The sequence below is a fragment of the Quercus suber genome, unplaced genomic scaffold (genome assembly GCF_002906115.3).
Source record: "Quercus suber isolate HL8 unplaced genomic scaffold, Cork oak 2.0 scaffold_501, whole genome shotgun sequence".
NCBI lineage: Eukaryota > Viridiplantae > Streptophyta > Magnoliopsida > Fagales > Fagaceae > Quercus > Quercus suber.
The window spans coordinates 154,930-171,263 of NW_027069950.1; the positions used below are offsets into that span (position 1 = coordinate 154,930).

General features: G+C 30.2%; 1 protein-coding gene across 1 annotated transcript; it reads left to right on the top strand.

The window, feature by feature from the left end:
• Positions 1 to 15,118: 15,118 nt before the first annotated feature.
• Positions 15,119 to 15,909, top strand: LOC112001959 (dirigent protein 22). The gene has a single exon (XM_024034135.2). The coding sequence runs from the start codon at positions 15,178 to 15,180 to the stop codon at positions 15,760 to 15,762; it is 585 nt and encodes a 194-aa protein (XP_023889903.2). The 5' UTR covers positions 15,119 to 15,177; the 3' UTR covers positions 15,763 to 15,909.
• Positions 15,910 to 16,334: the final 425 nt, after the last annotated feature.

The window sequence follows — 16,334 nt, forward strand, 5'->3', positions numbered from 1 at the left end:
GTATATTAATTTTAGTCTTGTAAAATAAGAATGACTAGTTTATTGAACATGCTCATTTAATGGACATATTTTCATCCAAAAATAAAAGTAAATATTTTTCTCATAATTTTATCACTTTGGTTACGAAGAGTTATGGTCATAACTAAAGCCGTCCACATTCAATGGGCCGTCATTGACGACGTACGGCGGGTGGAGCTTGACTCATATAAAGTTAAAAACTGAGGCTCGAGGGCCATCCCTATGAGTCTCTTTCTTTGAATCTTTATGATATAATTAGTTAGTAATTATTATAATTTTAAAACTACTTTTTTATTCAGCTAAAAATAATAATTTTTAAAGGTTTGTGTTTTATTCCAAATGGTCATGATTTGATTTCTTATAGTTAGCTTCAGTGGTCTTCCGAGTTATCATATTTTAAATTAGACTTTTATATTGTTTTTTCACATGTTTATTTCTAAATATTTGATACTTGCACGACATCTCCTCCACATTACATGTGATCAGCTTATACGACTTCTTATGGTTGTTAAATGACGTTTTACACTCCCAATACTCACGTGCAAGGGAGATAAAACGGTTTTTTTTTTTTTTTTTTTAAATCTAGTTTTTTTTTTTTTTGTTTTTTTTTTTTTTTTTTTTTTTTAAATACAATTAAAATTATTTCTTTTAAGGAGATTAGGTATTCGAATCAAACCTTTGTTTAAAAAGTACCTCTCTTTAGCAACGTGCTTAACGGGGTCAATTACTCAATTATTGTTAAACACATAATTACTAAAAGTGAAAATAAATATTGATTTGGATGCTCCTTGTTGTTGATTGATTCGGATGGTTATGGTACGTGACGTGCTACATAATAGAGTTTTTTATTAATCATAATAAAGTTATTGTTAAAGGGTCCATCCAAAAAACAACTTGATTAAATGATTGATTGGATTGCTCTTCTACTAATAAATTTTTGTAAATAATAATCCTTTTTTAGAGATAAATATCGATTTTGATGTCTTCATTCTTTTTCCTGTTTTTTCTTGGTTTAGTCCCTGCTGAAATCATAATCCAACAATCATTATTAGTGGTTTTAAGTTCGTTAAAACAACAATCATTGGATGCTTAAACAAATAAAATTAAGTAACTAATTATACATTTTTGTCAAATTAATAATAACGTATTAGGTTCTCAAAAAAAATAAATAACATATTATATTTATAAGTTATATCAATTAAATAATAAAATATAGAATAAATAAGAACAGTAACACACCTAAGAGTAAGACTGGGAGTAAACGTGAAATTAAGAAAAGAAAAATAGTAATAAGTTTTTGATGTGATAAGTTTTTTCACATTCTCAAGAAATCATTTTGTTTTCTCAAATTCCAAAAGAGTGATCACATGTATGGTTAAAACTTATTACTAGAGAATGTGAAAAAGACTTTGAAGAGCTACTAATTGTACATCTAGAGTTCTTGTGCCTCTTGTGGTGTAGAAGTTGTTGCCTTATCTAAAAGATTAAGGCCCCTTTTGATAAACTCACTCAAACACATATTTTTAGTTTTTAAATAATATTACACGTATTTTCACACACTTTTTCCACACATATTTTCAAACACATTTTTTTAGTTTTTAAGTGCTTGAACCAAACCCTCCCTAAGTTATCGAAACAAAATCTTTAAAGTGGGTAATTGAAGTCATGAATGGGAGGTTAAAGTACAACTAGAATAAAGTTAACATTATTAAGTACTAGCACTAGGTTGTAGCAAAATGAATAAGGGTATTCAGTTTGTAAAAATTTCAACTCCATTAGTAGATTTGTTTTGCCTATGGGGTTGGTGGTGTAGGCCCTATAGTGGTTTTTTCATTTGCATAATTTTTCATTGGTTTTTCCCCGATTCACTATATTGTGCTTTAGTTATTTCCCCCATTATTTTCTTTACTTGTATATAACTCGTGTAAACGCATGAATGAATTTAAAATTAAACACAATTTTTATTATAAAAATATAAATAATTAGTCAAATTATTAAAAATAGCATGTAACACATGCATATTTATAGATGTATTTAAAATTAAACACAATTTTTATTATAAAAATGTAAATAATTAGTCAAATCATTATTTTTTTTAAAAGTAAACATAATTAGTCACATAATAAAATTTTTATCTAAATTTAATACTAACTATGATCATTTTTTTTCTAATTTTTAATAAGATAGAGCGTGTGATGATCTTTATTGTGTGGTGATTTTTATTGAGTATATGTAATTGGTTTTTTTTTTTTTTTTTAGTTCATTAATATTAGATTCTTAGTATTTTGCACTCATTAATTCACTTGGCATAAAGATTAAAAAACTTAAGTGGACAAGTGATACAAACTTAAGTGGATAATTATGATATGGTTCATACATAAATTTAGACACATGGCGCAAAATTAAATTATAATTTCAAATTCTAATTAAACTTTCTCTAAGTTTTACACACACACACACACACACACACACACACACACACGATTTAGAATTTAATTGGATCTAGACTTTTCGGTTTTTGCACCAAATAATTCACTTGTCACAAAAATTAAAAAAATAGATTGGACACATGGCATGAAATTGAACTTCGATTAAAATTCAATTTAGAATCTAATTGAATTTGGACTCTTTGATTTTTGCACCTAATATTAATTCACTTGACACACAAATTTAAAAATTAAATGAGACACGTGGCACAAAATTAGACATGATTTAGAATCTAATTGGATCTAGATTCTTTGATTTTTTCACCCAATGATTCATTTATCACAAGAATTTTTTTTAAAAAAGATAGATGGGAAACATGGCACAAAATTAAACTTTAATTAAAATTCAATTAAGAATCTAATTGAATTTAAAGTCTTTGATTTTTGCATCTAAAAATTCACTTGACACAAATTTAAAAATTAGATGATATACGTGGTGCAAAATTAGACTTCAATTTATAATTTAATTAGATTTTCTCTCAACTTTACCTATTAATATATAATAGGGTCATGCTAATAAGTGCATTTAGGGCATTGGTTAACAATCTATTTTTGGAAAGTTTTGACATTACTTTTATGGGAAATGAAAAAAACTGTCAAAACATTAATTGTTTTTTTTTTTCTTTTCCCATAAAAACTTTCTTTAAATGAATTATTAACCAATGCTCTTTTTTTTTTTTTTTTGAGGGAAAAAAAAAGGGGACTCGCGTGTGGCAGTCATTGTCCCACGCCCCATGGTACAGTTGGGTAAGCCCATGGGTACCACCAGCTCGAACTGGAGCTCGGAAACTCCGAACCCACACACACTCCAGGCTCTGTTGGTTTCTGGGACTTCCAGAAATTGCAATTACAGTCCTCGTGAGAACTCGAACTTGGGATGTGGTGAAGCCTCAGCAGTCACCTACCAGTTGTACCACACCTGCTGGTGGTTTATTAACCAATGCTCTAAGAGTATTCGTTATCATTTTCCTATATGATAATAGTATGTAACCCATGCAAATATATAGATGCATTTAAAATTAAACACAATTTTTATTATGAAAAAAATATAATCAGTCAAATTATTTCAAAAAAAAAAAAAAACATGTAACATGTGCATATGTGTGGATACATTTAAAATTAAACACAATTTCTATTATAAAAATAAAAATAAAGATAAAAATATATATATATACACACACACACACTACACAACATTGGTACTGTTCACATTAACCAAATCCTATGCATAATTTGATTAATTAATTACTCAACTTAAAATGGGTTAATTTGCTTATCTGGAGTCTAAACGAATTAACATATGCCATATGGAATAGGGGCATTGATCACTAAATTTGGGTTATAATTTTTTTTTTAATGTATTCAAATTGCAAGTTATATAGCTCTTTCCTTTAGTGTATAATCAATTTCATATATAATATGCCTAATGAAAAATAAGTGATTATTCATTACTCACAATTTACCATCTTAACAAGTTATTTTAAAAAAAAAAGAAAAATTCTTAGAACCAGAAACCTACATTTTGTCTAACAAATTAGCTATCACCTTATTTATAGTCTTACAAGGTGATAATACCTGGGACCAAAAACCTAACCCTTATTTAATTTTTTTGAGGATAAGATTATAGACTGTGGAAGAAGGTATGTACATCATGAATACAAATTATCTATCCCCTTTTTTATATTTCACCAATCATAGCATTTTATGTGTTTGAATTTTTTTTTTATTATTAACTTTAATTATTTTATAAGAAAAATCAAATAAATACGTAATAAATTGTGATCAATGGAATAAAAAAAGGGTCATGTTAACGAGTGCCCTTAAGACACTCGTTAATAATTCATTTAAAGAAAGTTTTGATATAATTTTTATGGAAAATGAAAAAAGCTGTCAAAATATTAATTACTTTTTTCATTTCTCATAAAAACTTTTTTTAAACGACAAAGATTTCATTTCCCATAAAAAAATATGACAAAGATTTGTATTTCATGCTACATCTTATGATGGCTTAAGCGCGAGCAGACATCTCTTAAATTGAGTGGCTATTAATAAACAATCAACACACGGAGATGACCATTTTATTAGTCATTTTCCATTCTATTCAGTGCTTGTTATTATCATTTACTTTCGTTTGCTTTTCCGTTATCATCCACCAATTAATGTCGCTTTGGATGCCCTATTTTCCATGTACATAATCATCCAACTATATCCAACTATTTGATTATTTGTGCCTTTGAAGTTTGAAAACTAATTGTAGCGTACTTCTTAAGGAATTATAGATGTAATTATGTTATTGGATTAACAACAATTGGTTTAAATTAATTTGATAGTACAAGTTTGTGCCATTTTGTGCTTTCTGCTTAGCTTGGATAGGTAGATTTTTGAAGGCATATTCGTGATGATTTCAAAGCTTCTTTATGGCTACCAATGGAGTTGTCGTTATCTTCTAGATTGATGCTCTTAATTCTTATAACCAGTCATCTCAAGGGGACAAGGGCCAATTCATGAACTCTGCCCCCCCAGGTCCAAGAATAGCTCCGTCTCTGCACTGCCCCCCCAGGTCCAAGAATAGCTCCGTCTCTGTCATGAAGCAACAGAAAACGAAGTATAAAATATAAAATATAAAATGCATACAGAAATAACATGAGGTTGTTGCGTTGAGGGGGAATCAAATAATTTATAGTTTTTGAAAAACAATAATATTGTTCGTCCTGCATTATTATATGATAGAATTTAATTGGGAACCTAAAGTAAATAACATGAGAAGATTCTATAATGAAAAATATTTTTTTTTAAAAAATCATTCAGAAATTTCCTATCCATGGGTGCTTGTTCTCTAGTTTTAGAAAAGTATTTCTATTCATTTTGATGCATATATATCTCTTGTTTGAATAAGATGTAAGTGCAACTATTAACGGCACAGAATGGCACAACATCAAAAATGTTTGTCAACGCGACGGCCATCATTATAGAATTTCTAAAGTTCAAAATTTTCCATCGTCAAAGGAAAGTTTCCATTGACTGAATTCAGAAAACTGTGTCCTAAACACCTTATATTAGTAGATAACAATTAAATAAGTATTGTAGAGATCAGTATAATAATAAAAAATTACATTGTACTAGCTTGCAATGTAAGATTTACATTGATAGTACAATGTAAACAGTAAACCTATAATTACTCATTAAAAAAAACTGAATTGGGGTTTGGTTAAAAATCCCAGGTTATGTAACAGTTTTTCTCCTCAATTAATCTAGCAAGCTAACCAAATTTTTGGGAAATGATCACTTCTTACGGATGCTGTTGGACAATACTCTTAAAAACCTTCAATAACTTTGATGTCCTATTTTTAATTTGTTTTATTATTACTATTATTATTATTATTATTAAGAATTTGAATATTATTGATAAAAACAACAGAAACAATAGAAAATTATCATAGCTGAATTTAAGAATGGAATAATGATATATGAAACCTGTAAACAGTTAAAGAGATAGAGAGAAATGGCAAAAGTTTAAGAATTCAAATTTAATTTTGTTTTGACTATTTTAACAGGATAAAGCTCAAGATTAATTCAACTTTAATTTTGTTTTGAAGAGTTGTCATTGATTTTTTTTTAGTGCTTATATTAAGTGGGGAAGAGGCATTCGAATCCAAATTCTTCTCATTAATAAAAGTGAATGATACCATTGAGATACAAGGCTTTTGGTGTTGGCAACGTCAAGATCTTCTATTTGAGTTATCCATAGTACTAATTAAAGGGATTCTCCTATTTGGATTGAACTTCTATGTAATTTAGAAATACCTTTAAACCTTACGTTTAACAGGAAAAAAACTAAAAAACAATCTAGTAAAAATATATTTCCAATTTTACTTAAAATGTTTACAAAATAGGACACACTTCTGCTAATTCACGTCTTCAAAACAAACTTATACATAATTTTTTTTTTTTTTTTTAAAAGGAAAGTTATGATACTAAACCCAAAAAAAAAAAAAAAAGGTCTCATCGCATGCGTANGGGGGGGGTTTAACTAGACATAATTTTTTTGGAACATAATTTTTATTTTTTAATAAATTGGGTGATTACATTTTTTTTTTTTTTGTTGTTTGTCACTTTTTTGTTTTAATTGAACATCATTTTTTAACAAAGGTGTATGAGTAAATTTATACAAACTCACTTTTTCCATCCTTCCATTTTTCCACTCCCAACCAAACAAAAAAGGAGAGAAATTAAAATATTTTCTATCTCTCACTTTTCCATCCTCCCACCATTTTCTATCCTCCCAGTTTTCCACATTTTCAACCAAATGGACCCTAACGTTTAAAATTAGATCACCCGCCTAATAGTACATATCATTTAGATTAAAGTTCTTCCATCCATATCATCTTCTCAACCCAAAAAAAAAAAAGCTCTTCCATAAGTATTCGTGAAATGCCACCTCAACTCAAAATGATATAGATTTATGAATCCAAAACTTGAAACTTTAATAGGAAAAATCAAATTATCCAAACTTTAAGGGTGTATATTGCAATTTAATAAAAAAAAAAAATAGTATATGACATAGTTGGCAAAAGCCTTATAGCTCAACTGATACCTCTTGGTGCTTTCAACAAAGGTACTTAAGGTTCAAATCCCCCATTAAATTAAGCAACTGAGTTATCCCAAAATAAATAAATGACATGGCTTTAATAGGGTTCAAGATGACATAGAAGAAATGGTTTTGTTTACAGCTTAGTTGGCACTTGACAAACACCTTGTCATAGTGCGTTGACAAAAAGACTTAAAACCAAATGATGGTAACGTCAAGGGTACAGATTCAAACTTTGAAACTTTAGAAGTCAAAATCAAAATTATCGCAAACTCTAAAGGTGCAAATTGCAATTTAATCTAAAAATTATATATGTGCTTACTACGAAATGGACTATTTATATTACTAATAAATTAAAAAATATAATTTGATATTTTATGAATTTATTTACAATCTTATAGAATCAATCCCAAATCTATATAGGTATATTTTAAACATGTATGCATATAACATTAAATATTCTTTCATCGAGTTTTATTTGCAAACTTGCTTATAAGTTTTTTCTTTTTTCTTTTTAATGAATTGTTTATAAGCAAATTATTATATTTGATCTCTGTCTGTTTAATAATCAAGCCTAAATTTAGGCTTAAGATTAGCTCATAAATAAATGAACATAAATTTTTTTTTCTTTTTATGAGTTTACAACCTTATTTATTACCATATAGGTTTTACTACTTTCTATAACAAAATCAAGCCAAGGCCCATATTATTTTTGTCCTTATTGGGACACACACACCACATCCCACAAAAAGAAAAATCTTTATCTGGAAAAGTTGGTGTAACTTTCATTCATAAAATAAAAAAATAATAATAATAATAATAAAAATATAAAAACATTAAAAAAAGAAGAAAAAGAGGACAGGGAGAGGGTTGTTCAGTGTAACTTTCAATCAAACACCGCCTTCGGGCTTTTTGGGTCATAACTCGTAACCTTTTTCTACAACATTCTCTTTTCATAAATCAAAAACAATCAACAATAGACAATCCAAGTTAATCTCCTGCTTTTGATTCCTCAATTTTCCTTTCTTTTCACGAGCAATTTGCAATTTGCAAACTTCTTCGATGTGACCTAAATTTATGTTAGGTTCCATTCATTTGGAACATTCGCTGGACCCTTGTGCTTTCCAAGGCATATAAAACATATGCGGTTTTTGACCTTTTGAATGGTCCACGTTGAGATAGATTATTCGACAAAATGTAATGAAAATTGAAAATAATGTAGTTACACATTAAAATTTCACTATTTTTCTTTTTTTAATTCCCAGCCAAATCTTATCAGTGGTCTCTCCTAATGCTAAAGGCCAAAGCTCTGAATTAATATATTGATTAATGTCATATCTTACATACACAATGACGCTTAGAATCATAGCGAATCAAAGTGAAAGTTCAGCTCAAAAGCAAGAGTTTAATATATACTAGTATACTATATTAGACAACATATTCAGAAAAATAGGTTTTTTTTTTTTTTCTTTCTTTTTTATCTAAATGCATTTTCTGTCAAGGTTGGCAGACGTCACCGCTGACTTTAATCCTTTCATCGTGAACTATTAACCGACTTATAGTTTTTTAGTATGACACTAATAATTAATATGATGATGAATTAGATGATCCATGCATGACCGCTCTGTCTCTCTCTTCTAGCTTTGAATATCAGGTTGTTTGCTTAGCCATAAAATAAAATAAAATAAAAAATAAAAAAAAGGGAATCATTTGATTTAGATCAACCCCCAAAAAAAAAGAAGAAGAAAAACAAAAAAACTATCACACAAGGGAAAAAAAAGAAAAGAAAAGCAACGTCCAGGAAAGAAAAGAAAAAAAAAATGGTAACGTGCCCACCCACAGCCACAGCCTAAGGAAATCAAAAAATTAATAATAATAAAAAAAGCAACATCCAGTCGTCCAAGAAAAAAGAGAGAGAGAGAGAGAGAGAGAAGAGAGAGGCAACATGCCCAGCAAAAAAAAAAAAAAAGGAAGTGAAGATGGGCATTTTTGTCCATTAAGCAGCCCTATTTTCTCTCCATTTTAAAGAGAAAAGTTTTTTATGGGCCCGAGAAGAAAACACCTAGGCCTCACCATTTATTTTCCTTCCTCTCTACCTAACTAAGCACACTCAAAAAAGTTTTCCTGCCCATTTTCTTTCCAAAGTTTTCTATCCACCTAATTTCACCTCCAAACAAACACACCCTTAAGGAGTAAAATCAAAACTACCCAAAATTTTAAAGGTGTAAGTTGTAATTTAATCTAATACAAGATTGGTGAATTTTGCTTTTTACAAGATGATACCAAAAAAATCGTTATATTTATGTAACTCAGATAATATAAATTTATGATTTAGTTGATTATGTGGGAACTAAAAAGCAAAAGAAAAACTTATGGAGTGAATAAGATGATTTTTATTTTTTTTGCTATCTGCTGTCACAATTCATTTCTTGAGAGATGGGAAGTCAAGTCTACTTGAATAATTCCAAGTGCTAAGATTAAATAAGCTTATGTCATAGAACTAAGAAAGAAATGGAGTTGATTTCATTGATGATCAGCTCGAAAGTTGATTAAAGAAAAACACAAGTGTGGATCCTCGAGTCTATTCCAAGGAAGGTATTACAGAAAGTATGAACCCTCTTCCTTACTTTTTAGCTCTCTTTTTTCTCCTCTCCTCTCCAAATGTTTTTCCTGCTTCATATATCCGGCTCAAATGCATCTGGATTCTATACTTGGAGGGTTGGGATCAGACTCCTAGGTTTCTTGTCCCATTTGGAACATACTAGCAAGACTTATACTAAAATCTTAGCTGTGCTTCCACTGTTCATGGTCACCTCCTCATTAATGCGGCTAGATAAGTGATTGTCCCATATTTAATGCAGAGGGGATGACTTCTACATCCTTCTTCCTTCATATTTCTTGTACTCTATGTCAAGTTAGCCTTCCTCCCTTTTTGACGGTTTTGCTCTACCCCCTTTATACAACTAATGCTCTCCTCTTTGAGGTCCGAGGTATGTCTTTGGAGTCTTTATCAAGTAAGTTACTCCAATCTCCCTTCCGACCACGATATCATCACCCTAAATCACATTTTCGGACTTTAGCTCCTCGGAAATAATCCTAACCGCCTATTCACCTGTTCTAGGATCCTCGTCTCCCCATAGATTATTATAGTATATATATGAAGGGGTAAAAAAAAAAAAAAATTATAGTGTTTACTCCATATGAGAAAACATTAATTCAAACAATATAAATTTTTATAGTTCAGTTATTAATTATTATAGCATTTTTTTTTTTGAGAAAATATAGCATATATTTGTGAAAGTGTAAAATATGTCGGGGACTACCTGCTTGGACATGAAATGCAATCCATAATAATTGCTGTTGATAGTTGTGGTTTTGATTGATACATGTTTGTCACAAATTTATAGCCAATTGTTTCATTTATAGGTCCATGATAATTGTGAAAGAAAAGACAGAGACTTTAATTAATCAAGTAAATATTCAATCCTCCCTCAAAAAAAGAAAAAAAAGTCAATCATACCGTACGAGTAAAAGCATTCCTGAGATGGGCTAAACCAAGACAGGCCGAAATTGGAATCAGGCCTTATATGGGCTAAATTAATGAAGCATGGACACCTAAATTAAATAGTAGTATTATGAACACTACATCAAAATAACCTTTTATTTATTTATTTTTTGGAGAAAGAAAATAACTTACATTTGATAATGGAAGTTTTAAGAGGAGAAAAAGAGTACCTTCAACTAATGAGCTTCTAATAAATTTTTTTTACTCAAACAACAAAAGATACCTGGGTTGAGGTATGAAAACTTGGCTAGAAAAAACAAGGATCACTAAGGGTTAAAAAAATCAATGGTAAATGACAATAAGACAACCATAGCCCATAGACCAGAAAATGGGCTTTTCTTTTTTCCACATGCAAGTACTGTCAAAAACCATATGTGACGAGAAACTGTAAACGGGCCAAAAATGTGGTGCTAGTGCCACTTGTTTTGAGCCAGAAAAATAACACAAATAGTATGGGCATTTAACTCATATTTTTGGACCAATGAGGATTTCAAGATTTGAGACTTTTTTTTCCCCTTTTGAGTCTCTTGCAAATGGATGAAGATCGTACGTTACACAATATGAATGCTCTACCCTAATCTGAATCCTCTCCTTCCATGTGTTGAAGTTATCATCTTCTATTTTTTCAAAAGAGAAGAGAGATACCATTTGAAAATATATACACCACATATATTTCAAAATTCTGTCAAATAAAGTGTAGAGGTGTATGATTGAAGCATAGTTATAAAAACCGTACTGAATTGGTGGTTAAACAAGAAGTACTTTGATCCGTAAGCATTTGCTACCATTTGAGCAAAAGTACTACTTTAGCCCATGCAATACCATGAAAAAGAGAGTAAAAAATAGTTGACTTGCGGTTGATCAAATAATTGTGTGTAGATTGTTGTGGTCCTTATTTTACAAATTTATTTTTCAAAACACTATACATCATATTATCTATTTTACACTAAATTTCACTAAAATATCTTTTTTTTTTCTTAATTTTTATAATTGTTTCTTTTTGTTCACATACAACAACCACCATTCACTCTCTTCTTTCATCCTCGACATAAGTAAAGAAATAATAAAAAATTAAATGCAAAATGAATAATGCTAATATAAAATTACATGATTACTATAGTAACCATATATTTTTACACAACTTTAGAGCACTTGCGTCTATACTTGTATAATAGAAATAGAAACACATTTTAGCCAACCAAGCTCAAAATTCACTCACATCAGGTCATGCAAAGTTGTGCAATACACGATTGCTACAATTAACCGTGTAAATTTACATTAACACTATTTATTTTGTATTTAATTTCTTTATATATACCGAGGATAAAAACAAAGAGTGGATGATGATTGTTGGGTGTAAAGAAGAAACAAAATTTAAAAATCAAGAAAACTTGATATTTTAATTAAATATAGTGTAAAAGAAATAATCTAATATGAAATATTTGAAAAATAAGTATGTTAAATAAAAAATTCGATTCTTATATTAAAATTTACATAAAGTTTTGCATTGGTTGATGTGAATGCCCTTTATAAAGTTTTTTTTTTCTTCTTTTTATATATAAATTTGAATGCCATTATAAAGTAAATAATAATTAATGGGTTCCAGAAACACTAACAGATTCTAGTTGAGGATATTTGTGCTTAGTGTAACCTAGAGTCAGAAACCACAGGACATGTGTTTTGGTCTTGTCCTAGAGCTCAAAATATTTGGAAATTCTCTGGAATTTTCCGACCTGGTTTTATTGGTTTATTCCCTTCTTTTCTTGACTTGTTATGGAAGATGATGATGCTGGATGATTGTGAGGAAAATATTTTAGCATTGGTGGTTACAATTGCTTGGAGTATTTGGACTAATCGTAATGAAGTTCATGATGGAGGAAAAAAGAAAGGGGAATTAGAGCTACTGCAATGGTCATGTCAGTATTTGCAGGAGTATGTTGGTGCCAAAAAGCTTTCAATTAAGGCTGTTTAGGATCAGATTGAGCATTGGTGTCCACCTCCGGAGAATATGTATAAAGTGAATGTTGATGGGGCCGTTTTCTCGGCAAAGAAGGAAGCTGGGATTGAAATTGTTGTTTGGGACTGTCATGGATTGGTGATGGCTGCAATGTCCATGAAAGTGAGTGCTTCGTTGGGTCCTTTGGAAGTTGAGGCAAAAGCCTTTGAGGCTGGTCTGCAATTTGCAAAAGATCTTGGAATACATGACTTCATTTTAGAAGGGGATTCACTTAATGTGTACAGAGCTCTAGCTGGTCTTTCTCATGCAGTTGCCGTGGTTGCTCCTATAATATATGGGATCCTTGATTTTTGTCATGATATTCGTAATGTTAGGTTTTCTCATGTAAAGCGCAAGGAAAATACACTTGCGCATCTTTTAGCTAAACATGCTTGTGGCATTGTTGGTTATCTAGTTTGGATGGAAGAGAATCCTTGTTTTTTAGAACAAGCTCTCCATCATGATATAATTTCCTTTTAAGTAATGAAAGTTTCTAGTTTCCAATAAAAAATAATAATAATAATTAGTGGGTTCAAGTTCCATCATGGTAAAGTCTCTGATGATTGAATAAGAGATATGAGGTTCAATTTTCGTCTACACTAAAAACTGATTGATATCATGGTCTAATAATAAAGTGCTAGTCTAATAATAAAGTGCTATTATCGCGAACGAATCTCATAAACTAAAACTCTGTCTAAAAATAAAAATTAAAAGTAAATAACAGTGAAGGAGTAAGAAGACAACAATTGTGAGAGTTACTTTTTTTAATTTATAAACCTAAGCTTCCAGTTCTACTTTACAATTACAGTCTACCTGCGGCCTGCCTCACTACATGGGCCATTCTCAATTAAATTATTTTGTCTTCCTTTTACTTTTTTGGCATCATTTATTTACTTGAACTTTATCCAAAAGAGTAAAAAAAAAAAAATCTGTTGAACTTAATTTCAAATACTTTAGGCTTTCAGCCATTGATCGTCAAAGTCAAGGTAATATTCTTCATTTATTTATAAGCTTTTATTTTTATAATTTTATTATATTATTTATAAATTGTAATCTGATTTTATTTAATTTTGGAATTTATTTCTTTGTGCAAATAGAATTTATCACTTGTTGGCATTTATCTACATGTTATAATTATTTCATTTTCACATATTATTGAAACACATTTAACAATATAAATATTTGCTAGAAATGTTTTAATTTATTTTGAACTCCTATGAGATATGTAATTTGGACTATATGATTTGGATATTGGATAATTTACACAAATAATCCATTTTGTTATTGAAATTTTCTAAATTTATGTCTTGTCATATATTTGTATAGTTATAATTTAGTTGAATGGCCTATTTTTATTTTATTTTTTCAATTTATAAATACATTAATTAGTTAATTAATAAATTTACGGATCAACAAATAAATCACGGGTTGAAGTTGAAGTGTTGAACCAGTGTACCAATAAATTAGTTTTTTAACTAGGTCAATTACTGGTTCAGTTTTGATAACTGTGGTTTGAAGTTTGAAGCCACAATATGAACTCAATTGAGAAGGTTTTTTTGTTTTTTGTTTTTTTTGTTTTTCCCTTGAATGACATAATTAAGTAACGCTCTCGTATCTTTCAGAGCATTCACATATAAATTCATGATGAGACCTACTTTTTAAGTGATAATGAGGATTTACTCTCAATAAGAGTAATGACATGATTTTTTATGTCAAGAGTTATAGTTTTCAATTTGTATTCAAGTACTTGATAATTTTTCATTAAAAAAAAAAAGTAATTGATCGATTATTAAAAACTCATTCTAAGACACATTCCTTCTTGTCTTCTTCTTCTTCTTCCTCCTCCTGGATGTCATGAGCTTACTTGTATATTAAGAAAATAAAAGAAATTACAAATCTGCACTTTTTTGCGTGTAATTGTCGACTGCCTCTCCCAGCTTCAATTACTTCAATAGATGTGATGATGCCACATGAAGCAAATAAAGTGGCTAACTGTAGCATCTTGCGAACTATGATTTGATCCCAGTTTCTAAGCTAAGACTCATTTGTTTCTAAGCTCTGATTTACAGGCTTGCAACTGATTGGTTCATAAGCTCACCGGAGCAAAAAACTTGTTCCCTTTGGTTGATTGTGTGCGGTGTAGGGAGTGACAGTGAGGCCCACCACATAAGACAGCATGCCCAAAAGTTGGTGATAGAGGGGCTGTCATTTAAGTTCAAGAGTTAGGTGCAACAAACTACATTGGATTTTGTTTTTGTCATGGGTGCAAAATATTTCTAGAAGATCAATTCAAGCTTTCTGAATTTTATATTGGAAACCAGTCATATTTACTTGCTAAACACTTAAATCTCAATATTACTATACATAGTGAAATGGTAGGATTGCCTAGTCATTTTACAATGACAACGAAAAGAGACCTAATTGTACAAGATAAGCTATGCACACCATTTATAAGGACATCAACCTAGGAAAACTTTAGAACTTGTGCACCACTTTGAGTAGCCATTGACACTTGGTACCCACCATGGCTAGAATGCTTCCCCTTTCAATCCCAAAACTCTTCATTTTCTCTCTTTTCTCGTCCTTTTCCGTGATTCTTGCCACCGGAGAAGATCACGGTTATGTTAGAACCCTAGACAGGAAGCTCATTGGGCTCAAAAAAGAGAAATATAGCCATATTCACTTCTATTGGCATGACACTGTTAGTGGCCGTAACGCTACTGCGATTCAAATCGTGCCACCGGGCTCCAACTTCAACGCAACATTCTTTGGTGCAACATACATGATCGATGATCAAATGACTGCAGGACCTGAATTGAGCTCAAAATTGATAGGAAGGGCTCAGGGGTTTTATGCATTGTCTTCACAAGAAGAAGTTAGTCTACTGATGGCTATGAACTTTGCATTCATTGAAGGCAAGTATAATGGTAGCACGATTACTGTGCTAGGGAGGAATTCGGTTTTCACAAAGGTGAGAGAGATGCCTGTGATTGGAGGCAGCGGGCTTTTCAGATTTGCTAGGGGCTATGTTCAAGCCAGGACTTACACGTTCAATTCCATAACAATGGATGCCATAGTTGAGTATAATGTCTATGTGTTGCATTATTAATTCTAATAAACTCTTTATGCTCTCTGCATTTTTTAGTTTTTACTTTTTACTTGCTATTGTGGCAAGAATAATAGCTATCATTCACTCAAATAAAAAAAGGTAAAAAGAAAAAGAAGACATGAATAATATAGATATTGGGTTCGCTTATGCTATACAATATAAATTTTTATGCTTTATTTTTCTGTGAATATACAATATAAAAAAAAGAAAAGAAAAAAAAAGAAAAGTGTTATTGCAAGCCTAGCTTCTAAGTTTTTTCCTCCAAAATTTAAGGGGACTATGTTGCTTAGTCTGAGTACAAGTTTGGGCTTTAAAATTTGTATGGCCCCAATTAGCTCTAATATATCCAACATTCCCTTTTGTCTCATAGCTTCTTTATTTATTTGAGTTGGGTCTTCAAGCTTAATAATACGTCATTTTGTAAAAACTTATACAATAAAATTTATATTATCCCTATAATCACTCTATTTTCAATCCACAATATTTTTTTAGTTGTTATGCATATTAATTTAGTGGGTGAAAAGTAGCTTAGTTAACAAATTCATTTGTTATTATAAATGACCTGGAATCTA